At 56.0% G+C, this 27,169-nt stretch overlaps 1 protein-coding gene across 1 annotated transcript; it reads left to right on the forward strand.

Moving 5' to 3' along the window:
* The first annotated feature begins 18,335 nt into the window (after positions 1 to 18,335).
* On the forward strand, positions 18,336 to 26,770 carry KIAA0513 (KIAA0513 ortholog). The gene is made up of 11 exons (XM_062500106.1): positions 18,336 to 18,673; positions 19,332 to 19,431; positions 19,865 to 19,938; positions 20,044 to 20,114; positions 20,602 to 20,809; positions 21,219 to 21,259; positions 21,728 to 21,806; positions 22,276 to 22,353; positions 26,177 to 26,257; positions 26,517 to 26,611; positions 26,721 to 26,770. The coding sequence occupies exons 1-11, from the start codon at positions 18,336 to 18,338 to the stop codon at positions 26,768 to 26,770; spliced, it is 1,215 nt and encodes a 404-aa protein (XP_062356090.1).
* The last annotated feature ends 399 nt before the right edge of the window (positions 26,771 to 27,169 follow it).

Genomic DNA, 27,169 nt, shown 5'->3' on the forward strand with positions numbered 1-27,169 from the left:
GACAGCTTCAGGTTCTGCCATCCCCTGTGCCTTTCTACCCGCCTTGCTCTGTGATCCAAGAGCCGGCATTTCCCAGCTTCCAAGGCTTTGGAGGCACCTAAACGGGAGGAATGCTGGGCTGTCCACGCTGGGTCCTGCCCTCCCCTCTCTGCATCATCCCAGTGCATCGCCTGGAGGAGGGTGAGCAAACTGGTCTGTGTTCCACTCATCCCAGTTCCCAGCAAGAATTTCCTTCCTCCTCCCACTGGAGAAGGTTAATTAATGGCTAATTAAAGCCTCCTTCTATAGTTCTTCGGAGCTGTCACTCCTTTCCTTGCCCACTGCCATAATCCAGCCGTCCTTAACCTCTGTGGGTGATGGGCTCTGCTCCTGGCTTAATGTCCCCTCGTCCCTTCAGATCCCCCGTGGGATTGTCCCAGTACCGTGGGATTGTCCCAGTACCGTGGGATTGTCCCTGAACCGCCGCTGCCGGGCGAGGCTCGGGCGCGCCGTGTCCGCCAGGGGGCGCCGGGAGACCGGACACGGACACTCGTGGGACTGGGATCACAGGGACAGGGACACTCGTGGGACTGGGATCACAGGGACAGGGACACTCGTGGGATTGGGATCACAGGGACACGGACACTCGTGGGACTGGGATCACAGGGACAGGGACACTCGTGGGATTGGGATCACAGGGACACTCGTGGGACTGGGATCACAGGGACAGGGACACTCGTGGGACTGGGATCACAGGGACAGGGACACTCGTGGGATTGGGATCACAGGGACACGGACACTCGTGGGACTGGGATCACAGGGACAGGGACACTCGTGGGATTGGGATCACAGGGACACTCGTGGGACTGGGATCACAGGGACACGGACACTCGTGGGACTGGGATCACAGGGACACTCGTGGGACTGGGATCACAGGGACACGGACACTCGTGGGACTGGGATCACAGGGACAGGGACAATCGTGGGATTGGGATCACAGGGACACTCGTGGGACTGGGATCACAGGGACACGGACACTCGTGGGATTGGGATTGACATGGACACAGGTATCAAGATGGACACTCGTGGGACTGAGATCCACATGGACAATCATGGGATTAGGATCCATATGGACACAGATGCGGACATCTGTGGGGCTGGGATCCACATGGACACGGACACTCGTGGGATCAGGATTCAAATGGACACTCATGGGACCTGGCTCAGTACAGACAGACACTCATGGGATCAGGATCCACATGGACACAGACACGGACACTGGTGGGATTAGGATCACATGGACACGAACACTCGTGGGATTGGGACCACATGGAGATGGACACTCGTGGGACCAAGATCCACGTGGACATGACCATGTGTCAGACCGGGATTCACACGGATACTGGTGAGATCAGGATCAAATGACACTGACATTTTTGGGAGCAGGATCCATATGGACATGGGCACTCATGGGATCAGGATCCACACAGATGTGGAATGGTGCACCCCGAGGCTCTGGGGCCAGGCCACCCGCTGAAATTGGGACACCTGGAGGTACCTGCGGGACCTGGGCCCCCCGGGGCATCCCCAGGTGGGACACGGGGACACCGGTGGGACTCGGCCCCTCCTTCCCTGCTCCCCCACCCATCCGCTGTCGCACATCCCACCCCACTCCGGCTGATCCCAAGGGAACCAGTTCCCATCATCCTATAGCTGCTACCTGGGGGACAACCCCAAATTCCCTCCCCTCCCTCTCTCCGTTCGTATCTTATCTCTCTTGGAAGTGTTTTCCTCGATGGGTGGCTTCTCCCTGGGGCTTTCAGTCACTTTGTCATCCCTCTCCTCACCTCTGGGAACCCAAATTATTCCTGCCCTGGGACACGCCGCCCACCCGGAGCTGCAGTCCCGGCTCTTTCTACGGAGCCTCGTGTGACCCCACGTCTTCAATCCTGTTTTCCATCACCCCTGAGCCCTCAGAGCGAGTGTCCCCTTGTTCCCTGCTCCGGTGTCTTCATCCCACCCCTGCTCCCAGCCTGTCGGGGTGATTTTCCTGATATCCCGTGATCCCGAGCTCCGGTACCCGCCTGGCTCGTGTTCCCGCTAATTAAAAACAAATGAGGAGATGCTGGTGAGTGATGAGCTGGATGGATCCGCTCCATTTAGGAGTTCTTGGATAAATAACATGGAAATTTAATTTTCTGCCGCTCTGGAAAAGAGAGGCCTTGGGTATTACCCGTGCACCTTTCCAAGCATTTTTGCTGTGAAAGCGAAACTTGGCTTTGCTTGGGACCCTCCCCAAAGATTCCCGCAGGGACAATGTGCTTGTTTCATCCCTGACCACATCTCGGTGCTGTTTTTTGGTTTTGTTTTTTTTTTTTTTCTTTTTCGTTTTTTTAGGGAGAAGGTGCCAAATTGTGCTGGGCGGTGCCTGACACGGGGGCAGCTGGAGGGGAAAACTCCTCTCCAAAACAAGCGGATACGGCAGCGATGGGAAAAAAACCACGGCTGGGAGCCAGGAAACGGGAGCTGTATCCCGGCCCCCGCCGCACAATTCCCTTCTCCCTCTTTGTTTTCTCTAATTGCACAGCGAGGCCTCCGGGCACAGCCTGTTTCTTCCTCGGCAGCGGCACAAAGCTCTGCGGAACGGGGCTGGGACGTGCTGACCCGGGAACCGGGAATGCGGCACCGGGAGAGGGATCCGACCGGTTTGGGCTTCCCTGGGGAGAGATGCTCGGCCGTGCTGGGGACTCTGCCCTGTGCTGCTCCCAGGGGAGCAGAAGAGGATGAACCCACCCCCAATCCCGGTTGTTCCAGCTGGAGCATCCCCTGGGATGGGATGGATGGATGGATGGATGGATGGATGGATGGATGGATGGATGGATGGATGGATGGAGCACCACTAACACCCGGAGTGGGGTCCCCGCTGGGCTCGCAGCAGATTTAACACTTTCCTCGAAGCCTTTGGGGCGGGATATCAGCTCCTCCCGCTGGGCACGAATTCCCTCCTTTCCCCAGCGCTTCCCTGCCTGCGGCGGGGCTGTTCCCCATTGGAGAGGGCTCAGGGAGGAGAGGTGGAATTACAGCATTACAGACAAAGCCTTTAATATAATCTTGCCTGTGTGAACAGCGTTGCAGGGGGAGCGTTCTGCAGAGCGGGCTGCAAATGAGGCACTCCGCGGTGCAGGATGTACGAGGAATTGCTCCATCACCACTCCTAATGGCTTAACCAACAAAATCCATATTCATAAATCAAGCCAGGAGCGGGAGCCGACCTCTGTTCAGTGGTGCAGCCAGGAATAAAGGCAGATTATGAATTGCACAGAGCTGCTGCAGCTGCCACAGCTTGGCCTTGGCATTAAAGGGAGCCCAAGGAGAGAAGATGCAATCAAAGCTGTCTGGCGGCAGCTGAAGGATTAGCTGAGTCAACCAGCAAAGAGCTGAGCTCATTTATCGGGCTATTTTCAGGACCCTGGATGGAATTTTACCCTCAATTACCGATGTCACACTTGGACAGAAGGGAATCATCAAAAATAGGCTTTTTCCATGTGTTGGCTGTTTGGGTTTGGGCATTGCAGGGGTGCGGAGGAGCTCACCAAGGTGAGCTGTGAGGGCTGGGAAGTGGAGAGGAGAGAAATGGATGGGCCTGTCCTCTTTGGCCAAGGGAACTGTGGTGCAGGGAGTGCCACAAGTGTGTTGGCAGAAGGACCCCGTGATCTCTCACCAGCACACAGGGCTGTCACCAGCACTGCGTCAGGCCAGCTGTGGCTTCTTCTGTCCCCCAGCCCAAGGGGGGCACAGGATTCATCATTTTCCAGCCTGGAAATGACCAGTACCCCTAAAATGTCATTAGGAAATCTAGCACGAAGTCTGGCTCTGCCCCTTTGCAGCTGAGCTTTGGGTTACCGCAGAATCATGGAGTGGTTTGGGTTGGAAGGGACCTTTAAGCTCATCCCATTCCACCCTCTGCTACGGGCAGGGATGCCTTCCACTGTCCCAGGGTGCTCCAAGCCCTGTCCAGGGGACGCTTCCAGGGATAGGGCAGCCATAACCAGGATCTTCCCACCCTGCCAGGGAACAATTCCTTCCCAATATCCCATCTAAATCCCCTCTCTGGCAGTGGGAAGCCATTCCCTGTGTCCTCAGTCCCTTTCCAGCTCTCCTGCAGCCCCTTTAGGTGCTGGAAGAAGCTTTAACTTCTCCCTGCAGCTTTCTCTGTGAGCCAGGCCAGGGTGTTTTCTGCAGCTTGAACCAAAACCTCCTCTGTTTTCCCCAAAATCCGTCCATTCCCTGGTGAGTCTGGCAGTCGGAGGGAAGGGGGCTCTGCAGGGCTGGCTGCTCTCCCAGCCCCCAGCGGGTGCAGGCAGCAGCTCCCTGTGACGGAGGGGCCAAAAATAGAACCTTTCCAGGGAGAGGAGAGGAATAATACTTTTCCTGACACCCTGCAATAGCCTTGAGGCTGCCAACGTGGTGATAAGCAGTTGTTTGCCTGTGCTCTGGAGCAAACGTGGTTTATCTCTTCCTTGTTCCAGCCCTGCAGGAAAAACCCAGCGATTTTGCTGCCGTGGGATCCCCAAGGTCTGTATTTGATTATTTCTCTCTTCCAGCAGCACCTGGAGAATGGACTGGAATTCCCAACCCTAGCAGGGCTCAGGACCCCGCCGTGGTTTTGGATTAAAAGCAAGAAGCAGGAGGTGCTGGGGAGCCCTGCAGGTTTTAGGGAGGGGCGAGCTGAGTGGATCTGATTCCTGAATTAGGGGTGTTTTGGAGGCTGGGGGAGTCAGGGATGTGAGTGCCCATCCGGGCTACTCCCTGCAGAGCTTTTCCAGGAGGAGGAAATATTTGCAGCTGCCTGCACAAACAAGAGGCCCTGAGGAGGAAACGCATCGGGATGGGGGAAATCCTGACCTCCTCCTGCAAAGCTCAGGGCTCCAAGAGAGGATTAAATCCCAGAGACAACTGGGGTCCCCCCATCCCTCTGCTCTCCTGCCCCCAAACTCCCGGTTTTGGGTGAGGTGATGCCACTGCCCCATGCAGGGCATGGTGATGCTGCTTCCAGCATGCAGAGCTTGGTGGGCAGGAGAAAACCTTGCTGAGACCCTTCATAAAAGACTGATATTCCATATGAAGCTGATTTTAGGTATTTTTTAGCCAGCAGCTCCTGGGGGTGATGTCTCACTTGAGTGGTCGCAGCAGCAGCACTGCCCAGGTTCAGCTGAGCTTTTCCCTCCATAAAACTCCTCAAATCCCTTCCTTTGCTTCCACCTTCCCTGGGGCATGGTCGATACAAGCAGAGGCTTTTCCCAGCTCTAGCCCATCTCCAGGAAGCAGGATGACATGAAATCCAAAACAAATTACGTTGTGCATTCGAGTGAGGCTGCTCGGATGCGATTTCCTTCCCTAACGATGGAGGCAGTGGGAATTGCAGCACCATTAATTCCTTCTTTTGCCTCCTGCGAGTTGTCAGTGCCTCTCCCCCGTGCCTGGTAAGTGCCTCATCCGCCGGCTCGGATGCTCTGCTGTGTCCCTGGAATCTTTTGTACAGCCTCAGTGCCTGGGAATGCTGTGGGGAGAATCCCGGAGCTGTGGGATGCAGCAGGGATTACAGGGAGCTCCAGAAGGGCCACCCCAATCCCGGCATCCCACAGCATTTCCTTCTGCTTTGGAACCTTTTGGGGTTTCTGGTGCAGGGTGAGGAGATGGGGCAGATGCCAGGCTCCAAAGCTTTTCCAGCCTGGAGGAAAATCAGCCGGGCCGCCGGTTCTTGGGATGGGAAACTGCTGCTCAGAGGACAATAAAGGTTATTAAATGTCAGGGAGAAACAAAGCTGCCTTTTCCCCAGTTTTTCCCCCGTGTTCTCCCCCTGGCTGCTCTGTTTGCAGCTGCTTTGTGCTGCAGTGGGAGATGGGGACAGGGAGCAGCTCTCAGGGCATCCCAGCAGTCCTGGATTTGGGATGGGGAATTACTGGGGTTACTCCTCGAGCATTTGGGGGTCCCAGCCTCAGCTCAGGGTCCTCCAGGCCCAGCCTGACTCAAGGACAGATGACATGGGTTCATTCCCTGGGCCGGGGGTGAAATCGGTTTGGGTTCCCTCTTTGGGATGTGGGATGCACCCGAAGCGTCCCCAGCCCTTTGCCGGGCACAGGGTGTCAGTGGCAGCCCCAGAGGCGGTGACAGAAGCCCTGCTGGCCTCTGCCACACCTCTCCTGCCAGCCCCTGCCCTCGTGGCCCTGGCAGGAGCACCAACAGGTCTTTCCAGTCCCGCCAGGAGCCGCCGTGGGCGGGCGGCACCCGGGGACAGGGAAAAGCAGCGAGTGCATCCCTGCCTCACCTTGTTTGGCTTTCACTTTGTCACCTGGAGCTTGAATTAATCATTGGGCAGCGGTAAATGCTGGAGGAAGTGTCCCTGTCACGCCAGGCTGTGCCCGCCCGGGGCTGGGCATCGCCGCTGCCGGACGCTTCTGGAAGGAGCAGAAGGTAAAAGGGAATTTTGGGGCTCCCCCGGGAGCAGGTTGGGGTTGGAGGGTGGGTGGGTGGGTGCCGATCCCACCTGGCAGAGCTGCTGGGAGGGAATATCGGGTGCTGGCCTGCAGCAGGGAGGTGTGGAATTGCAAAAGTTGGAGAATTGGCTGTGGTTTGGAAAGTTTTTGGTGTGTTTTGGGTAGATCTGGGGGTTGGTGACCAAAATGTGGCTGTGGTGAGATCCCAAATTGTGGCATCTCTGCGGATCCCCCTCTGGGGCTCATCCATGGCACTGCTGTGACACATGCATCCCCTCTGATGTCCCTCCACTGCCAGGCTCCTGGTTTGACAGATGGCTGGAGTCACAATTGCTGCCTCCAAAGATGATATTTGTGAATTCCTTGTTGGGCTGTTACCTGGCATGTGGTGGAGCTTTGCACAAACAGAAATCCAGGAGTCACTGCTGGAGCTGGAAGGGAAATAACAACACACAAGGCATTTCCAGAGTGCCCAGGGGCCTGGCCAGGGAAGTAGCTTGGGAGGGTAAAATCAGAGAATCATGGAATAGTTTGGGTTAGAAGAGACCTCAAGGACCATCTTGTTCTGCCCCACAGCTGAAAATGAGCTAGGTTTGGGTAGATTTGGTGTGTGTTAAAAAATACTCACTTAGAGGTGATTTGCACTCCCATGCCATCCCATGCCATCCCATGCCATCCCATGCCATCCCATGCCATCCCATCCCACTGGAAGGAGCACACCCCATCACAGAGAGCTGCAGGGCTGAAGCTGCCTTCCATGCCTGGAGTTAGTCACTCTTATTATTCTTGGTTATTTGCTCATGAATTTGGAAGATCTTCATGCAAACGAATTAGGGATGGGGTTCCCTGGGGATGGAGTGATGGAGATTCCCTGTCTGGAAGTGCAGTGGTTCTTTTGTCCTCCCTGTCCCTGTCCCTTGCTGCTGGCCAGGATGGTCGATGCTGAATCCTCTGGGATTGCAGAGGTGACAACTGAGAGAGCAGGGAGGTGACACCACAGCAGGATGCTCAGGACAGGATGGGCTGAGGTGGCCTGCTCAGGGATCCAATCTTTGTCAGGATTTGGGAACAAAAGAAGGAAAAGGGTATTGATACTCTGTCATAGTCGTGCCTTAATATCCACATCCCTGGGCTCTATTCCCACCATGCTGGTGACCTTCCCTTGGTGCCGTGGCCACCAGGGTGTCCTGAGCATCCTCTGCCCTCGTCCTGCTTGTGTCCCAACGCTCTGGGGGCTGCAGGGCTCCCACCAGCTCCTCTCCCATGTGTGAGGACCACTCTCTTCCCAGGACAGATGGAGGTGATGCTCATCCCTGGCTTGTGACCAACTGAGCTGGAGCAGGAGAGGGGACTTGGGGCACGAGAGCTGTGCTGGAGGTGTCACCAGCCCCGCAGGTGTCACCAGCAGCTCGTGTGGGGGAGGCTGGTGTGGAGCTGTGGGGTGGTCAGAGGTTGAGCTGTGTTGCCATTCCCTGTGAATCCCATTGTTTTGCCTGAGCTGAGGTGGATCCCACCATCCCAAGGCTCCTGCTGCTGCTCCAGGAACCACCGTGTGCCACCACCCCAGCCCTGGGACGCTGTGGCAACAGAACACTGAGCTTTTTGTCACCTTTGCTCTCCCAGAAGCCCCATGCCTGCTCCTTGTCCTTCCCACTGCCTGGAATGGGGGGGATGAAGGAAAACCCACCTCCTTCCTCCCATCTCCCCTGCTGCTGGGGTTCCACGGGTGGTTTTCCATGCTCCAAGGGCTGCTTTGTCATGGATTGGATCTCTCTGGAGCTCTTCCCCAGGTCCATGAGGACTTGCAGACAGCGTTGGTGGGTACAGGTCCCTGTGGATGCTCCTGTACCGAGTTTTGTGGCTCCAAACAAGATCCGAGCTTATTTGGAGGGGAAGCAGAGGGAAAGGAGCCCCATTCCCACTGCTCCAGCCTGGCCACCTGTGTCTCCCTCTATAAATAGGTTCAGCTTTCCTTTTAGGAAAGATAAAACAGGTTTCCTTTTCAGTGGCATGACTTTCCTGCAGATTCCAGGAGGGCTGAGGGTAATTATAACACTCTCATCCTCCTGGCTGCCTGGCTGAGCAGCTCTGACACACGTGGGGTGGCAGATGTTTGCTAACCGAGAGGACCCTGGGGACACACGGGCAGGGTTTTTTCCTCCCTGGAGGAGTCATCATCGTGGAGGCGTGTGGCTGTGACAGCCTGTGGCAAACCCAGAGGTTTGTGTCCTCCTAACGTGGGGTCCATCTGTGGGATGGCCTCAGGGAGGGCAGAGCATTCCCAACCCCCAGCCATAGTGGGGAATGTGACTCCGGCATCTTCTGTGGGAATAACACACCGAACTAACGTGCTTTGGGGCTTGTTTCCTAACCTGGATGCCATCTGAGATTTATGGGTGAAGCTGGAGGTCAGAGCAAGGTTTATCTCCTCCAGCTCTTCCCCTGTGTTCGGATAAGGTAGAGAAACTCTGTTTTAAACCACATGAATCCCAGCAAAGGAGAACTCCTGGCTGTGTCACACTGGCACAGAGGGAGATTTTCCATGCCCAGATTGGTGAGGTGTGGGATGTGGAGCTGGGAGTGCAACCCTGTCCCCAAACACCTCCATACATGAGGAGAAGGAAACTCTGGTGACTTCTGCATCACAGCTTCAACCAGGACCGAGAAAAGACAAGAATTTTCCCAACAGTTGAGCAAACAGGGGCATTCAGTATGGAAGGGTCCATCTTAATGCCATAAACAAGATTGGATTAGGAGGGATTTGCAGAGGGTCAGTCTGGAAGAGCGGCTTATTTAGGTTTTTAGCAGCTGTGTCACAACCATCCGTGGTGTGGCAACACTCGGTTGCGTTGTGCTGGTGTTGGGTGTTGGGTTTGAGGGCCCAGGGAGCAGCCAGGATCTCTGGAGCACAAACCAGCACCAGGAACTCGGCACCTTCCGTGTCTTGGGAGGCTGAACCAAATCCTTTAGCCTGTGAGATGGTGGAGGGTGAGTATCCTTTGGGACTTGGTTTCCTCTTGGGGGTCTTTTTAATGCAAATTAATTCATCCTTGTTCAAGTGGCTCGGTGATGTTGAAGCCTCTTGTTGCCCCTGTCCCTCTCCAGGTCCTTTGGCTGTGGTGGCACAGCCCTGCCCAGAGGAGCTGCCCCTCTTTTGGTATGGGCTCAGCCTGGCCCTGTGGTGTTACAGGACCTGGGATTTGGGGTTTTTATCAGAGCTGTTCTCTTTTTTCTCCCCAGCCTTGCTCTGCTGTCGTTCCTTACAGCAGGATTTTACACCGCAGTGGGGAGTGGCAGCACTGACACCTCTGCAGTGACCAGGGACAGCACCCAGGGAATGGCTGGACCTGTTCCAGGACAGGTTTAGGGTGGATCTCAGGGAAAGGTTCTTCCCCCAGAGCGTGCTGGGCACTGCCCAGGCTCCCCAGGGAATGGGCACAGAGCTCCAGGAGAGTTTGGACACTTCCAGGCACAGGGTGGGATTGTTGGGGTGTCTGGGCAGGGCCACACAGGGACTGGATGATCCCTGTGGGTCGTTTCCAACTCAGGACATTGTGTGCTTCTGGGATCCTTCTGCCACTAAACCCCTGGCTCCTTCCTGCATCTGCCAGCTCCTCTCTTGGCCCTTGTGCCTGATCCTGCTGCTCAGGGGTTTGAAGCAAATAAATTACCCAATACTTCAGTAACTTCCACAAAATTTGCTTCCCCTAAGTTGATGGGGGTGTCACCCTGTGCTCAGCACCCACCCTGCTCTGTGCCTCCCTCCCGCTGCTGGGCAGGTGCCAGCGTGGCTGTGGCACTGCTGCTGCTGGAGCTGTGCTGGGATGGGATGGGAAAAAGGAAAATAGGGCACTTGTGGTGTGTGACAGACACAGCCACCCCTGGAGCCTTTGTCTGCAGAGTGAGGAACATCCACGTCACAGGCAGCTCTCCCTGTGCCAGCGCTGCAGCTGCCAGGATGTCCCTGGAACGTGCCAAGGAGGGAGCAGGGCGGTGTGGAGGTGGCAAGGAGGGTGGTGGGAGATGGTTTTGGGCTGGGAGAGGGGTCACTCTCCCAGGAGGGTGCTTTTGGGGATACCAGCATGGAGTGATTTCCACCTAGGAAGTCTTGGATGGTAAATAACCCAACCTGACCTTGGGTTCTGCTCCTTGGCTGCTTCCAGCCATGGCAGTTGTGGGGTGGATGCTCTCCCAGTCCCTGGTGAGCAATCTGGGACGTCTCCTTTCCTTGTTAAGGTGAAGAATCCCTGGGCAGGACTGTGAGCTGAGGTGGAGGAGGCACAAAACTTCATGGAACCATGGAATTTTAGGTCTAGCTTGGAAGGGACCTTAAAGTTCATCCAGTTCCACCCCCTGCCAAGGGCAGCAACACCTTCCCTTATCCCAGGCTGCTCCAAACCCTGTCCAACCTAGCCTTGGATACTTCCAGGTGCCAGGAACGTGTGTACTCCCAGGATTTCCACCCCACATGCTCCAAACCCAGGGTCAACAGCAGAATAAACAGATATAAACAAAGACCAGGCATCCAAGTGAAAACTCAACCAGCAAGAAGTGGAGAGGGGGAGGCACCAAAACCCTCCCCATGGTGTCATATCAAAACTGGGGAGCTGGGGGCTGTTTTTTCCATGTCACTTGCAATTCCTGAAGTCTGGCTTAATTATAATAATCACCCTGGGCAGACACTCAATTAGGGATGCTCCTGGGTTTCTGCTGTGCTCAAGTGTTGTGTCACAGGCACGCTGTTCCCTCCGTGGGCTGATGATGATGACGGGTGTGGGGACGGAGGGGACAATGAGCAGTTTCACACTAATTGGCATCGTTTGAGCTCTCCTGACGAGGATGCTCCGTGGCAGGAGTGACTCACCCATCTCCCTGATTCTTGCCTGGTTCCAGAGCACTGAAAACCACACAAATTCAGGCTTTGGATTCTTTTCCAAGGGTGCACTTGAGCAGCAGCACTCAGGTTTGGCCAGGCTGTACCAGGGATGTTGCATTTCCCACCCCAGCAGTGTTTCCCTGGGATCACACAATTTGCTGCTCATTGGCGTCTCCAGAGGGGGAGGATGAGGTTCTTCCTGGGTTTTGCTCTTCTTGGGCTTGAGTAGGACTGCAGCTCCTCCAGGGCATACTGGGCCAGCAATTCCTGTCCCCCAGTCCATGGGGATGCACAGAAAAGGGCTCTGCTTGGGATTGGGGTGATGCTGGCGTAGGGAGGATAAGCAGGACCAGGGATTCTGTGCTGATGTGGGGGTTTCCAGCCTCCTCTCTCCACCAGGGGCTGTTGCTCCCCAAAATCCTCAGAGACCCCCCTCTGGGTTAATGCAGGCAATGTCTGGGTCCTTTTGGGACAGCTGAGGTGCCTTGGAGGGGTTGGTGGCCTCCCCTCCAAGATCGTTTGCTTATCCTTGTATCAGAGACTCCCCATTGTTGACAGCACCCCAAAATTGCCCCCCAGCCATGTAACACCCTCCGGGACATTCTTCCCAGGGGGCTCAACCTTGTCCTGTTTCCCATTTCTTCCTATGAAACCCCTGGAGTTTTTCTCCAGGGAGAAGCCAACTCCCAGCTCCTCCTCCCCACTGGGCTTTACCCCCCTTCTGATCTCACCTGACACTTTTTTCCCCCCAGAGTGGTTCACCTGGGGAGGAGGAGAGCAGATAATTCACAATCCTGGGGAGGGCTAAAAACCAGCTAAAGGTGAAGAAAAGGGCTGAAGAATCCCCCTTTGATGGGGATCTTGCCAAGTTTTGTTTGATATTCCAGATGTCAGGGTGCAGAGAGGCTTGGACAAGAAATTTTGGGCTGGAAAATCCACCGTTTGTGGGAACTCCACTTCATTCTGCTTAATATCTGAGATATCTCCATGTACCAGGATTTAGGCTGGTTTGGGCTGGAGAATTCCTCTTTGAGTGGGGACTCCACCTTATTTTACTTAATTTTATGAATACCTGCATGTGCAGGGACTTATGAGGATTTGCTCCCCCTTTTGATGGAGATCCCACCTTATTCTACTTAATATTTTAGATAGCTGCATGTTCAGGGACTTAAGATGGTCTGCTCCCCCTTTTGATGGCATAATTTCAGTTGATATTTTGGATATTTACCTGCTCAGCTACTTGGTCTAGAGAACTCCCCCTTTGATGGGGATCCTGATTTTTGTTAATATTGCCAACTCCGTGGCACACAGGGGGTGGTTTTGTTTTTTTTTTTTTTGTTTTTTTTTTTTTTTTTTTTGGGGGGGGGGGGGGTGATGATGCGCAGAGTGGGAATCCCTCCCCAGGCTAAAGGTTGGCTCTGTGCCGCAGGAAAGGGCCGGGTGACATCCCCACGGGTGACATCCCCGCGGGTGACATCCCCACGGGTGACATCCCACGAGCTTTTCCGCGGCGCTTTTCCCGGAGCCGGCGCTGTGCGCGCAGCCGCGCGTGGGCACCGCGATGCTCCGGAGCTCCGCAGGGAGGGAGGGACGGACAGACGGACGGACGGACGGAGCGAGCGCAGCGTCTCCGCGTCGCTTCCATCCCCCGTTCCCCGGCGTGCTGGCCACGCCGGCCACCCCCGGGCCGGATGCTGCTGCGAGACTCCCGGCTGCAGGTAAAAGCCGAGGGGGGGAGAATGGGGATGGCGCCGTGACCCCGCCTGGGGACAGGCCTGGCTTGGCTGGGCTTTAATCCATCCATCCATCCATCCATCCATCCATCCATCCATCCATCCATCTTCTGTCCCCATCTCCCTCTGGCAGGTGGCACCCCGATTTTTTATCCAGCTGTCTTTGAGCTCAGCACGTGCCGGGGGACGCATCCATCCTCCCCGGGAAGGGTGGAGGGTCCCCGGGTGCTCCCCGGGCTCCATCAGCCCCAGGCTCCGCTCGCAGCGCGGCGCCGGCCGCGTCCCCAACCCCTCCGCAGGGGCTGGGAGCGGCGTTTCCCATGGGAATGGGAGGCTGAGGGTGGTCGGGCAGGGAACCCCCCCCTCTCCCTCCCCCCTTCGCGTGTGCTTTTAGGGCGACTCGTTTCCAAAGTACAGCCTGGTATGGCCCCCGGGAGGATTTTCTTTTTTTTTTTTTTTTTTTTTTGGCCAGGTAAAAATGGGAGTTGCAGAATAAGTAGCCCTATTCTGGGGCTCCCTGGGGATGTGTGGGAGCTGTGCCGCTGGGAAGTGTGAAAGGAGAAACCGCACAAAAGCCCGGCTTACGCAGCTCAGGTCTATTCAAGAGATTTAATTCTCCTCGCAAGTCCAGGCGAATGGGGAGCTGCCATCTGGTGTCTGATGGCAGCGGGAGGGAAAGGAAAAGGATCTCTGGGAAGCGGGGCAAGCTGGGAGCTCGCCGGGCTTCAGATTCCCTGGAAATGGCTCCGGTTTAAGGGCTGAGCGATGTTTTTGTCAGTGTGGGCTAAAGCCGGGCTTGGGAAGGGGAAGGATCCACCTGGAAGGCAGCAGCGCCCCAGCACTGGGGCCGGGAGAGGAGATGATGCCGGGGAAGAGATCCTCTAGAACGACACACATCACACACCAAAACTCCTCCGTCACCAGGGACTGGGGTCCCGGTGGGGGCTCGGGATGGGCTGGGAGCTGACTCTGGCATGCACGGAGCGCGTGCGGTCTCTGCCCCACCTGTGCCAGCCCAGCCGAGCACCGCCCCCAGGTACCCCCTGACATGCCGGGAATTATTTGACCGAGTTGCAGAGCTGCGGGCAGCGCTGCAGCAGGGCAGGACACAGCAAAGCCGGGAGCGTGTCCCGGCCCCGGCAGCAGAGCGGATCTGCGGCGGGACCGGAGAACCCAGCGAGGAGGCGTTTCGGTTCTCCAAAATCCCAGGATGCGTTTAAACGAGGAGGTTTGTGTGTTTGAATTCAGTGGGGTGCTCGGGAGGGGGTTAAGCGCGGTACCTCTGGATTTAGGGTGCGTTTGGGGATCTGGCGCACCCCGGAGCCGTGACCCTGCTTGCCGGCGCGTTCTCCCCGGGGCAGGGACACGAGGGAACAAGACTGACCAGTTCCCTGGGAGGAAACAGGCTGTTCCCTCACGGCACACGGAGTTTTCCTTGGCAGGCACTCAGCCGTGCCCAGGCTGCCCTTGCAGAGCCCGGCCGGGCTGGCCTGGGACAGACCCGTGGGTGCAGCGCAGGTGGGGCGGCCGCGTGGTGTCCCCCGGGCAGTGCCAGCGCCAGGAACAAGGTGGGATTCCCCTGCTAGGGCAGTGCAAGCCCCCGAGGTGGATGGGACAAGGGAGGATTTCCACAGAGGGCCGCAGTGTGGAGCAGTGCCAGCACTGAGAGGTGGCACTTTGCCAGTCCCTCAGCGGCGGTGACTCCCTGTGTGTGTCCCCCTGCACTGGGGCTGCCTCCTCTGCAGGGCATCAGCACATGGGGTGGGAGAAGGCAGCAAAACTCTGACCCCTTTCCCACAAACTGAAAAAAACCCAAGAAAACAAAAAACCAACAAACTTGGGGATGTGGGATGTGTTGAAATCACCTGTGCTGCAGCCCAGGGCACAAACCCTGCCCTGCCCTGGGCCAGGTTCTGCCCAGGTGAGCATCCCTCGCCCCCGCACAGCAGTGGGGTGCAGGCAGCCCTTGGCATGGATGCAATGCCAGAGCTCTCTGCAGAGCTCGTGGCTGTGTCCAAAGGAGCAGAATTGTCCCCTCTGGGCTGCCAAGACAAGTCCTGCATGAACATCAATGGTAGTTTTCCCCCTTTCCAGGAGCTCTGAATGTTCCCAGGGGCACTCAGAGCTCCCGCACTCTGTGTCTGGGTGCCTGACTGCAGGGATGAGGTTACAAGGAGGCAGCCAGAGGTTTCTTTGCTTTAATTACAGCATTTAGTCATCCCTGACAGCTCCAGGTTGGATCACCTTCTTCCTGCAGGATGCAGCCAGTGCGGGTTAGGGAACTGTCGTTGTGTGGGATGTCACCCACTCCCGAGCTCATAACAGGGATTGCCTCAGATGGTCACCCAGCTCTGGGGACAGGCTGGGAGCAGCGCACTGGGACACTGTGGTTAGAGAGAGAGGAGAGCTGGGCACAGGTTGGGCAAATCCTGCTCCCCGCTGGGATTTCCAGTGCGGCAAACTGGGATTGGATCCCATTTCCCAGGTGTCAATCGCTGAGGCCCCACAGCAAACCTGACCTCAGCACCTGGAAAAAACCCCGAGGGGAAACTCAGTGCAGGACTTAGGGATGCTGGGAGATCCAACCAGGAGTGCTGGATTCAAGGGCAGGTCATAGATAAAAGCTGCTTGCACACTTGCACACACGTGTAGCTATAGGTGAATCATGCACATCTACCCCAGCTTTTTTTTTTTAATTTTTTTTTTTAGTGAAAACTGGCATTTTCCAAGGTTTCAGGGCACCATGTGTTTCCTGTGGCATTCCCATGTGTGGCTTCAGCACATTAATGGATGATATTCCTGTGCTGGTGTCTCCACCTGTCTGGTTGAGCTTCATGGTTAAAGTCAGCCCAAGAACTGCTGAATTTCAGGATGATGCTGAAGCTCGTGATGTTGTAGCAAGGCTCCCAAGCAGCCCACAAGTCCCTTTTTATTCCAGAACCCTCATTTACTCTCAAACTTGACCCAGCTAGGAGTGGGACCTGCCTGGGCTGTGCCTGGGCAGTGATGGAATGTGCAGCTCTGCTGATGTCCGTGAGTGGACGGTGCCCGGTGTGAGACCTCAGGCTCTCATTTGGTGTTTTGGCTATTCCTTCCCTGGATTTGTTCTGCTGGAGCAATGAGCACATTGTGGAGTGGGGACAGGGCTGTTTTTGCAGCGGGTTTTGGTTTTGAAAGCTCTTCTGGGCTCTGAGAGCCCAACCCCTTTGGAGGTGCCTGGGAACCCCAGCAGCTGCCAACGCCTTGGGACACCTTCACTCAAGGGCAGGGCTTTACCGTGAGCTGGTCAGTGAGGGATTAAATGTTTTCCATCCTTCTGTGAGCAGGATATGCTCCCTGGGGCTCCTGGGCTGAACTCCAAGTCCTCTTTCCCAGAGGGTCATGGGGCAACCAGGGTCTCACCATCCTCATGGGGAAGAATTCCTTCCCAATATCCCATCTAACCCTGTCCTCTGGCAGTGGGAAGCCATTCCCTATGTCCTGTTACCCCATGCCTTTAGATAAAGTCCCTCTCCAGCTCTCTTGGAGCCCCTTTAGGCACTGGAAGGGGCTCTGAGCTCCCCCTGGAACTTTCTCTCCATCAGTGCCAAAAAGAACTTTGTAGCTGCTGTGGGAGTAGGAAGGGTTGGGGGCAGAGGGATGGATGGACGGATGGATGGACGGATGGACGGATGGATGTCCCTGGAGCTGGTTTGGAATTGGTCACACTGCCAGGGACACGGAGCCAGGCTGCAGCTGGCTGGATCCCCATGGGAACATCTCCAATTCTTGCTGTGCCGCAGCCTTGGGCTGCTCCTCTCCCAGGAGCCAAGCTCTCCACAGCTCCTGGAGTGCAGCAGTGTTCCTGCAGCTCCTGGGGCCAGCTTTAGGTGTGTGCCAGGGGGCTCAATGTGAGGGAGCAGTGTGAGGCTGCCAGCAGAGGTGGCCACATGAGTTCTGCCACCCAAGGTGACTTCTCTTTCTGTCCCTGGGGATAGGGACTTTTCCCAGCTACTCAAAGAGTTGTGTTTCTCTCACTGTCCAGTGTCCCAAAGGGTCCCTGGAGAAGAGGAGGAGGAAGGGAATGCTGCTGGAAGAGTGGCTGCTCCTGCAGCCCAGGGGGTGTTTTCCCACTGCACTCTGCTTGGTGAAACACGTCAGATTTGGTTTCAGTTTGAGCTCCTGTATGTCTGAGGCATTGGACATCGGTCCTTTGGGGGATTTTTGCTCTGGGTGTGGTTGCCTGTGTCCTGGGATCAGTGGCCTGGAAGGCAGTGGAGCTGTGTCAATGTTGCTGTTGTGCTGCCCTGGGTTTGTCACTGCCACCTGTGCTGCTGTCCCTGCTCCTGTCCCACCCTGTGCCCGGATGCTGCACTGTGTGCTGGGTTTCAGACACTGTAATTCACCACCTCCTGGGGCAGAAACACCCTCACTGGGTACAACAGTGACTCTCTGACACAGGGCAGCTTCAGGGTGGCCCTTTCTTTGCCTCTTTTGCTGCAGCACTGTCCAGGATGGGCATGTGCTGGAGCATCCCAGTCCACCCCCATCCCCATGAACTCTGTACCTCCTTTGCAGGACCTTTGCAATCTGGGGTGTCAAAAGCCCTTAATTGAAGTCCAGAGTTCTGAATCCTCATCCCATTCCAGTTTCTGTCGGGTCCAGCATCCCCTTTCCATTCCCAGCTAAATCCCAGTGTTAAACTCCAGGATGCTCCACGCTGGAGATGATCCCGTTTCCAAACGGGGTCAGATAGACCCATGAGCAGAGAGAAGGCGGAGACAGGAGGATGTCAGGGCTGCCCTGCAGAACCACCGGTGTCCTGCCAGCCCAGTTCTGCCCGTCAGGCCACGAGATGTCACATCCCAAATGTGACATATGGAGCTGAGGCTCCGGTTGTCCCTTTTCTGGGCTAAAGGATGGAAAACCCTCTCGAGCGGTGCTGAAAGCACGTGAGCATTCCATGGGATTGCTGATTCACGTGGCTGGTGGAGAGGAGCCAGCTCCGTGTGTCCCTCCACTGCTGACGGACATCCTGGGGACATCGTGAGTGACGGCCTTGCCCAAAGTCCGTGGTGGATGTTCCCTGAGATCCTGTCCTCACTTTTGTCCTCCTTGTGTCTTTCAGATGTCCTGTGGTAACCTGTGCCCCCCTAGGAGGTCCTGCCTGCCTTAGCCAGCATCCTGCCAGCCATGACCTCAACCTCTCAGTGAGGGCCAGAAGGACGAGGAGCGAGTGTCCTCAACCCTGCCACATCCCCTGGGAGAGCCATGGAGGCCCCTCTGGACGTGCCCATAGGGAACCTCATTGACTTTGACACCGAAACGCCCGCCTGTGACCCCTCAGAGCCCGCTCCTCCCAGCGCTCCTGGGGACAACAATCACCTGGGGGACACGGGGGATGTGGCCGCGGAGGAGAGCGATGCCACCGAGTCAGCAGACAGCGAGAATGACATGGGGGACTCTCCCCAGCACTGGGGTGGCTACCGCCGCTCCTCCTCCAACGAGTCCTTCTCCTCCAGCCAGAGCACGGAGTCGGCGCGGGACGAGGCCACGGCCGAGCGCCGGGAATTCATGCGGAATTACGTGGAGAAGATCTTCACTGGGGGGTGAGTGAGCAGGGCTGGCAATGCCCACGGGATGGGATTGGATCTGGCTGCTTTCCCACTGCGGGAGCAGCGCTTTGTGTCAGTGCTGAGAGGGATGTGGCTTTTCCTTGCACCCCTCTCCTGGTCACATCCCAGCTCATCTTCCACCCCCAGCTTCTCTCCCTTCTTCTCTCTCTCCGTTCCCATGCCAGGGGCTCACTGTCCCCATCTCCTCTCCCCACTGATGAAATGCCAGTGGCTCACACGTGCCCAGGGCCCCTGTGGCAGCCCTTGGCTGTGCCCCCAGCCCTGCATCCCCCAGCTCCTGGTGCTGTGATCTCTGGAACTCCGTGTCAGGCTGGATGGAGCAAATGGAGCGTGAGGAGCAGCAACAGGGCTTGTTTTTGCTCTGGGGCTCCCTGCCTGTCTCTGGAGCTCAGTTTCTGCTCACACTGTCCTTGGTTCTTCCCTTCTCCCTCTGCCTTTGGTTTCCCTCCTGCCAAGGAGGAAGAAAAGAGCAGCACAAGGCGAGGGATGACAAAATGGAAGCTCCTCTCCTCCTCTTCTTCTGCTTTCCTCCAGCACCGCAGCACCAGGATGCTGATGCCAAGAGGGACGTTGGGGAGTGCAGGTTACATCCTTGGCTTTAATGATGATTTTAAATTTTTTCCTGTTTCAGAGAGGATTTGGACCAAGAGGAGAAGGCCAGGTTTGGGGAGCTCTGCAGCAGTGAGAACGGGAAGGGCAGGGAGTGGTTTGCGAGATACGTGAGCGCCCAGGTAAGGGAAGTGGTGGGGAGGTAGCAGGGATCCTGCATGGGCTTTGGAACAGCCTCAGGCCAGGGGGATTTATTTATATCCCAAAGAAGTATTTTTGGGAGGCAGGAACTCAAGGAAAGTGAGGAACCACAGCTGAGGGAGATACAGAAGGGAAAAAATACATTTTGAGCAGTTAATTACACCCTTGGTGCAACATGGGAGAAAATTAATTCATTTTATTTAAAATTAAACCCCACCAGCACTCAGACACATCCTATTCCCTAAAAACAAAAAAAAAAAAAATCAAACAAACAGAATAAAGATAAGCACAACGCTGTCTCTGAGGGGGAGACCCAACCATGAGTGCTCTTTTACCCCCTGCCCATGGTGGGTGGTCCTGGAGAGCTGAGGCTGTTCCTGGTGCTGTGCTGAACCCTGGGCTCTGTTCCTGCAGCGCTGCAACTCCAAGTGTGTCTCAGAGCAGACCTTCTACCGCCTGATGCAGTCCTTTGCCCTCGTGCTCTTTGAGTAAGTCCTGGGGGCTTCATGGAAACCCCCAAAAGGCCCTGAGGGCAGAGCTGTGGTTGGGTTCCCATCACGGGGTGTCCTCACAGAGTCCTTTCTCTGTGTTAGGTGTCACCAGATGGACGATTTCAGCCCTGCCAAGAACCTCATGACCATGTGTTTTACCTATTACTACATAGGTAAGGGAACCTGCAACCCTGTGGAGGCTTGGCTGGTGCTGGGGGCTGGTTGGAAATGTGTCCTGTACATGGGAAAGGTGTTGGAGGGGTGCCCCAGGTAGAAAAGAGCCCCGAATCCATGCAAACCTGGCAGAACAACTCCTCACTGGGGTGGTGATGCTGCTTTGTCCTTGCTTCCAGCCAGGAATGTTTGTATGTGACAACCCCCAGATGATCCCAGCCTCTTGGGGTGGGATGTGAACAACCCAGCCTAGAATAAACCCAGGTTTATCTCTTGGTGTGCAGTGGCCGCTCCTCCACAGGGGACTGGATTTTCCATCCAAAATGGGAGCGGGAAGGATAAAAATAAAAATAAAAACCTACAGGATAGGATGGGATCTCGGGTGTTTCCACCTCCTGGTGCTGCATCGTGGAGCTGGGTGCAGGTCCCCAGGAGCTGGCAGCACTCAGTGGTGCCACCACTGAGCTCCTGGCACATTTTCTCCAGGTAAACCTCATGCCCTGCCCTTGGAGGCCAAGGAGAAGCCCGCAGGCAGCATCGACGCATACCTGAAGTCAGCAAACACCTGGCTGGCTGAGAAGAAGGACATTGCAGAGAGGCTGCTGAAAAACACCTCAGCCAAGACAGAGAACGTCAAGGGCTTCTTTGGGGGCCTGGAGACCAAACTGAAGGGTCCTGCCACCAAAAAGAGCGAGTGTGTACTACTCCCTCGGGTGGGCAGGCACCCATATATCATCACCAAACCAGGGCTGTAGGGCCACCGTGGCCATGAGAGGTGGTCTCTAGCCTGGTCCCACCTTTAGTCACTGTCACCTTGTGGTCTGGGAGTCCTGTTTCCCTCAGCCATTGTCTGAATCCCTCCTAATTTGTCTCAAAAGCGAGACAGCCATGGAGTTATGTGGTTCCAAGCTTGTGATTTTCTGCATCATCTCTGTGCTGGGTCTGAGGGGAGGGATGCCACTGTCTCTTTGTCACCTTTCTGGCCCTGGGGATTATGGCATGGGATCAGGGGGTCTTTGAAATGAGATTCCCTTTGCCAGGTGGGCCATGAGCTGTGGGGGGGACAGGATTTTTGGAGCTGACATTGATTTCTTGTGCCACAGCGAAGGAGAAGACAAACCAAAGGAGAAGCTGAAGAAGACAGGTGAGTGCAGCCAGTGTTGGTGAAATAGGCATGGCCAAGGCAGCCCTGGGGAAGGAGAAAGGGTTGGAAATGCTGGAATCCCTCAGGGCTGGGTTTGCAATTCCAGTCAAACTTCTTGTTCTGTGAGGGTCTCGTCCTCAGTGTCACAGACTGCAGAGGTTTGGGCACCCACTGCTTCTGATCTTTGGTGGTGCACCAGTCTCCCCCAGTACCTGTGTGAGCTCTCAGACCAGTGGTCCAGTGCCTCCAGGATCCTCCTGGAACATCCCTGCCTTCATCAGGGCTGATCCCTGCCCTCCAAGGGCTCTCAGAGCTCCTCTCCTGTTGCTGTGGATGTGTAGAGGATGTGTTTGATTTGCAAACCATCCCGGCTGCTCAGCCACCAGACTGGGAGGGGGCACAAAATCCACGTGTGGGTGGGAAGGTTGAGTCCCCCAGATGCTGGCGTGTGACTGTGTGTCCCCACAGTGTCCCTGCAGAGCCCAGAGGAGGAGAAGAAGGGGGAGAAGATCTACCTGTACATGCACCTCAAGCAGCAGCCGATCTGGTAAAGCCCTGGGGAGGGCTGGCTCCTGCCTGGGGAGGGGTTTGTCCTGCTGGCCACATGTGCCCAGAGGCTCGCAAGTGCCCCTAACAGAGCTGGCCTTGGCTTTGGCATGTCCCTTGTGCTAACAAGAGTGTGTTTGCAGCCACCAAAGGGCTGATCCAGAAATCTGCCAGGTTTGTTTGGCCCATCCTGACCCTTGGGAGGACTCAGGGACAGGCTGGGTGAGACTGTGGAATCCTGTAATGGTTTGGGTTGGAAGGGACCTTAAAGCTCATCCCATTCCACCCCACCCATGGGCAGGGACACCTTCCACTATCCCAGGCTGCTCCAAACCCCATCCAACCTGGCATTAGACACTTTCAGGGATCCAGGGGTAGCCACAGCTTCTCTGGGCAACCTGTGGTTCCTAATTATAAATGAGGCTAATTGGCCATTCCCAGCCTCTCCCTCCCTCCCTCCCTCCCTGCAGGCACAATCTCCGGTTCTGGAACGCCGCCTTCTTTGACGCCGTGCACTGCGAGCGCAGGAAGAGATCCCCCACCACCAGGTAGGACACATCCCTGTGGGAACTGGAGACTCCATGTCCCCTCCAACCCCTCAGAGGGCTCTTCCCAACAGCCCTGAGCTTGTCCAACCCTGGGGAAATGCTCTGCTTTCCATTCCTGACTGGAAACCTGCTGGGAGCACTGGGGTGGGCTGGTGAGATCTGCAGCCTCCTAGGGGTTTGGGAGCAGGGAGGTTTTCTTGCTTGTTTTGCAGCATTTTTGGAGGAACCAAGCCCTAGAGATGTTCCCAGAAAACCCAGCCAGGGCTCAGATTGTTGGTGCTGAGTTTGCTAGCAGGTGTGCTCGGTGCCATCAGGGAGGTGTAGTGGGTGGAGGGCATGTCCCAGCTGTCCCCAGGAGGGACAACCTGCATCCAGCAAGGAGAGAAGCTGGGAATGGTGGCAACTGCCAGCCCTGAAAATTGTGATAAACCTGCCAGGGAAGGGGCTGCTCGTGTCGGGGGGTGCAGAAGCGGGTGAGACACTTGCCAAGCTTGTGGCCATCTCTTGCTCCACCCCGGAGCTGTGTGAGGGCTCCAGCCCCCCCCTGCTCTCCTGGGGCAGTTTCCCACTCCCAGCCGGCCCCTTCTGCTGTCTGTGCAGTGCCCTGAGGCTCTGAGCCCTCGGGGTGGAATCACTGAGCTCAGAGCAGCCCTTTTGAACAGGTAGCCCCCTCTTTGTGTCCTCCCCAAATCCCGAGCTAAGCCGCAGCAGCCCTGGCTCGCACCCTGGGATGCTGTGCCAGGCTCAGCTCACGGATCAATCCTTGTTTTCCCCTTTACTGCTTTCCTTTTTTTTCTCCCAAGCTAGCACGGGAAGAGCCTATTGAGCAGCAATGTAACCATAACTGCATTTGCTTTGATTAAACCCCAAATTAGCAGCAGCAAATGCCTCACAAGGACAGACGCCACCGGCAGCTGCTCCCTGCTCCAAGTGCCTTTCCCAATTAATCTGATGGCTGAGTCTGCCTGGGCTGCAAGAACAAGCCTGAGTAACAAAGGAGCTTTGGGAGCTGCAGCCTGGAGTATCCTGAGCATCTCGGGGGATTTGGGAGGTGGTGGTGATCCTCCTGAGTCCTCTGGAGAGGATGCAGCATCCTTCCAGTGAGCTGGGATGCTGCGTGCTGGGCTGAGCATGGAAATCCCTGCAGGGAGGACGTGGCTGGTGGGAGCTGGGTTTGGAATTCCAGGTCGGTCTTTGGCCACGGCAGATGTCCAGAAGGTCCGTGGGGATGGGGTTGAGGCCACCTCTGTGATGGGATGACCAGGACATCTCTGGGGTGGTCGGGCTTTGTCCTCCTGGGGCTGCAGCGAGACCTGGGGAGGTTTTTCCTCCTCTGGGTGGGGAGGGCAGGGGAGGGGGGGAAGGAATCAGAACTAAACTCCTCTTTTTCTCTCTCTTTCCTCTCTCTCTGCCTCTAACAACCTCCTTCTGTCTCTTCTTCTCTCCGTTCCCCTCCATCCCTCTGTCTTGCATGATCTTTTCACGCGCCACTTTTGTCGGCCCCGTTTCTGCCGCCGCTCCAGAGGGAACACTGGGGAGGAAGAGGAGAAGAGGTGTGTCTGTCCCTGTCCTTCCTTAGTGTCCACAGGCTGATGCTCCCTTCAGGTCCACATCCTGCCCTGGGGAGGGAGGGGATGTGTTTTGGGGGGCTCTGCAAGGCCCTTTCTCCGTGGAGGAGGAGCAGCTGCTGGAGGTTTGAGCACGAGCATCACCCTCCCCAAGGGCCAGAGGGGTTTAGATTGGCTCCTCTTTCATGTGGTTTTTTAAAAAAAGGAGCCTGAATGGTTTCCAGCTGTGATATTTTGCCAGGAACATCCCTCTGGGCAGGATTTGGACACGAACTGAGTCTCTTTGTGAAGAAAGCACCCCGCTCTGCTGTCCTTCCTGCTTGCTCCTGGCTTCTGCTGCCACTTAGAGGTGTTGGGGATCCTGTGCCAGCTGGAAAAGCTGGTCCTTTCCCATTTTCAACGCGTTTTTCTGCTGCCCTCCCTTGACAAAATTAGAATTGCAGATGGGGTCTTGCATGTCACAATTTGGAGTGTGTCCTTGGGGCCAAGAGCTGCTGTCGGGGCAGGGGAACAGTCACTGCTCTCTTGGAGTGTGGGATCTGGGAGCAAATCCCTCCAGGTGATGGCATCAGCAAGAGGATGAGGAGTTTTGGAAGCCTGGCAGTGAATTTTCTGTGTGGCTGAGGAATGTCCTGGCTAAGGGGTGGTGTAAATATTGCTGCTGGGGTTTGCTGTGCAGGAAAAGGAAAGAGTTGATGGAGAATTCTCAGCGCTTCCAGGCACAGCAAGGCTTCCCTGGATACCCCAAAATACAACCCCGCAGCCCAGGGGGTTCCTCACCCCTGTGCCTGTCCTGCTGGGCCAGTGTGAAGATCAAAGGCTTTGAGTGGAGCCACATGTGGGTTTTCTCTTTTCCCAGGCATGTTATTCTCCAGTAATAAGGCAGAAACACGGCCAATTTTTTTTTTTTGGGGGGTGGGGGACACTTTGATAATGTTTTTTCTCCCTTCTTCCTCTCTCCAAAACATAAAAGGGCAGGAAAAAAGAGAGTTACAAACAGGCTTCTTCTGTAAGTGAGCCAGTGGGGTCTGTGAAGTTTTGTTTCCAGATTTCAAAGCTCCCTAGTTCGATTCTTCCCCTCTCCTTTCAGCCTTTACATTTTGCTGTGGGTTTTATTTGCTGTCCTAAGCTTTATCTGAGAAAAATTACACCTTCTTTCCTTTAAAAAAAAATCCCCTGGAACATATTGTGTACGTTTCCAGAGCCCTATAAAAATAAGCTGGTGGCTGGAGGCTCAGCAGCTTTGAACATTTGGGTTGAGGTGGTTTAGTGGGGACTGGATCATTTTGTGGGGTCAGCCTGGCTGAGCACCCATCCTCTATCCCAGTTTCCAGCCACTGGGGCTGAGCCAACCTCACTGAATTTTGGGTGAGACCCCCTCTATCCCAGTTCCCACCCAGCAGAGCTCTCCCCTCCTGCTTGGTATTCTGACGAGCTACAAGTGTCTGTTCTTCTCCCGGTGTTCTCCTCTTCCTTCTCCTCCATTTTTCTTCTGCCTATCACTGTTTTTCCTTGTTTTTCCTCCTCTTATCCTTGGCTGTAACCTCACCTGGTTCTCGGGAAGGGGCTGGCTTCACCATGGAGCTGTAGTTTCCCTGGCATGCATGCACTGAGCCCAGCTGCCACCACCCCAGGTGACATCCCTGTGGCACAGGCTTTATTTGCGGGGTGGGGACTCTGCCACTGCCTAGAGCTGGTTCCCAACACCCAGAGCTTAAACCCCTCCATTCCTTAAGGTGATGCTGCAGTTGCAGGGAGCTGGAATGGAGCCGGGGCATCCTCAGGGCACCGCTGGGATTTTGGCCCTTGGGGAGGGGTGTGGGAGCTCCTGCCCTGCCAGAGGGGGAGGTATGTTTGGGATCTGGGGAGTTGGAGCCTTGCTGCAGATGAGGGACAGGTGCCTGGTGTCCCCTGTCACCCTCCCTGCTGGGATGGCCATTCCCTGCTTCCTCCTCGTGCCCACGGTGGCTCTGAAGGTGAGCTCTGTGCTAGAGGGATCGATGCTATTTTTAGCTCTTAATCAGGGCTTTTCCAGGCAAAGCCAAGGTTGAATGAGGTTTTTTCCTGGGGGCTTCTCTTGCTTTGCTCCAGGGCAAGAGCTCTGCAGATGGATCCATGTTCTGAGCTCATCCAACACCCAGGGGTTGTCGGTGCCTTCCTGTCCTCCAGCATGGCCCAGGGTGGGAGGAAGCAGACAGGGGGTCCTGAGGTGACAGTGGTGACAGAGTGGTGCCAGACTGGGCTGTTCCTTGCAGGGAGAAGTGGTGCCACATGACGCAGGAGGAGCGTGACGACAGCCTGCGCTTCAACGAGAACATCACCTTTGGGCAGCTGGGGTGAGCAGGGCACTGGGGCCACCTCCCTGGGGACAGCTCCCAGGTGTTCCCCCACTGGGGACATCCCTTACGGTGCAGAGGACCTTTGATGCTTGTCCCTGGGACCTGCTCCTGCCCCTTCTGTTGAATATCCAAAGGGACCGAGTTGAGCATCCTCCCAGTGCCTGCGGCCAGGGGCTGTGGAGAGGGAGAGGAAGGTGGGGGGAAGAAGGGGCAGCCTGGCCATTCTCTCAGCTGGAGCATCTCTGTCCTCCCTCAGCACCTTCATCCACAACATGCTGGCGTTTGGCCTCAACAAGAAGCTCTGCAGTGACTTCCTGAAGAAGCAGGCGACCATTGGGAACTTGGATGAAGGTAGGGGAGAGCCCGGGGGATGTGCAGCCCGTTTCTGGGATTCTGGGGGGATGGAGCGTCGATGGGATGGTTCAGCAGCCTCCCTGAGCCCTTCTCTCTCTCCTTCCAGAGCAATTCAAGCTGCTTAGTGACCACATCGAGCAGATGGCCACGGAGTAGCCACCTGGCTGGCACGTGGTGCCTGAGAGACAGCGGCCGGACAGGTGGGGAGGGGAGAGGAACCCACCTCCGGGGCTACCTGAGACTGAAGCTGGGCTACCTACAAACCAAACCATACCCACGAGCTGCAATAAAACCTGCATGATTGTCCACCAAACTCTAGAGCTGCCCCAGGGCAGCCTGTAGACATAGGAGCCAAACAGCCTCCACCCTCGCCAGACCCTCCCACCTCAATTTTCAGAGTAGACAGTCCCAAAAGTGAATTTTGTTGGTTATAAAGCAGAACAAAACAGAAGAGACAAGCAGGAAGAGCGTGGCTGTGCAGCCCCCAGGTGCTGTGTCTGCTATGAAAGGCTGGTGAGGTCTCTGGTGGTAAACCCAGAGGTACCCAAGGCTCCC

Source organism: Cinclus cinclus, chromosome 11 (assembly GCF_963662255.1).
Source record: "Cinclus cinclus chromosome 11, bCinCin1.1, whole genome shotgun sequence".
Lineage (NCBI taxonomy): Eukaryota > Metazoa > Chordata > Aves > Passeriformes > Cinclidae > Cinclus > Cinclus cinclus.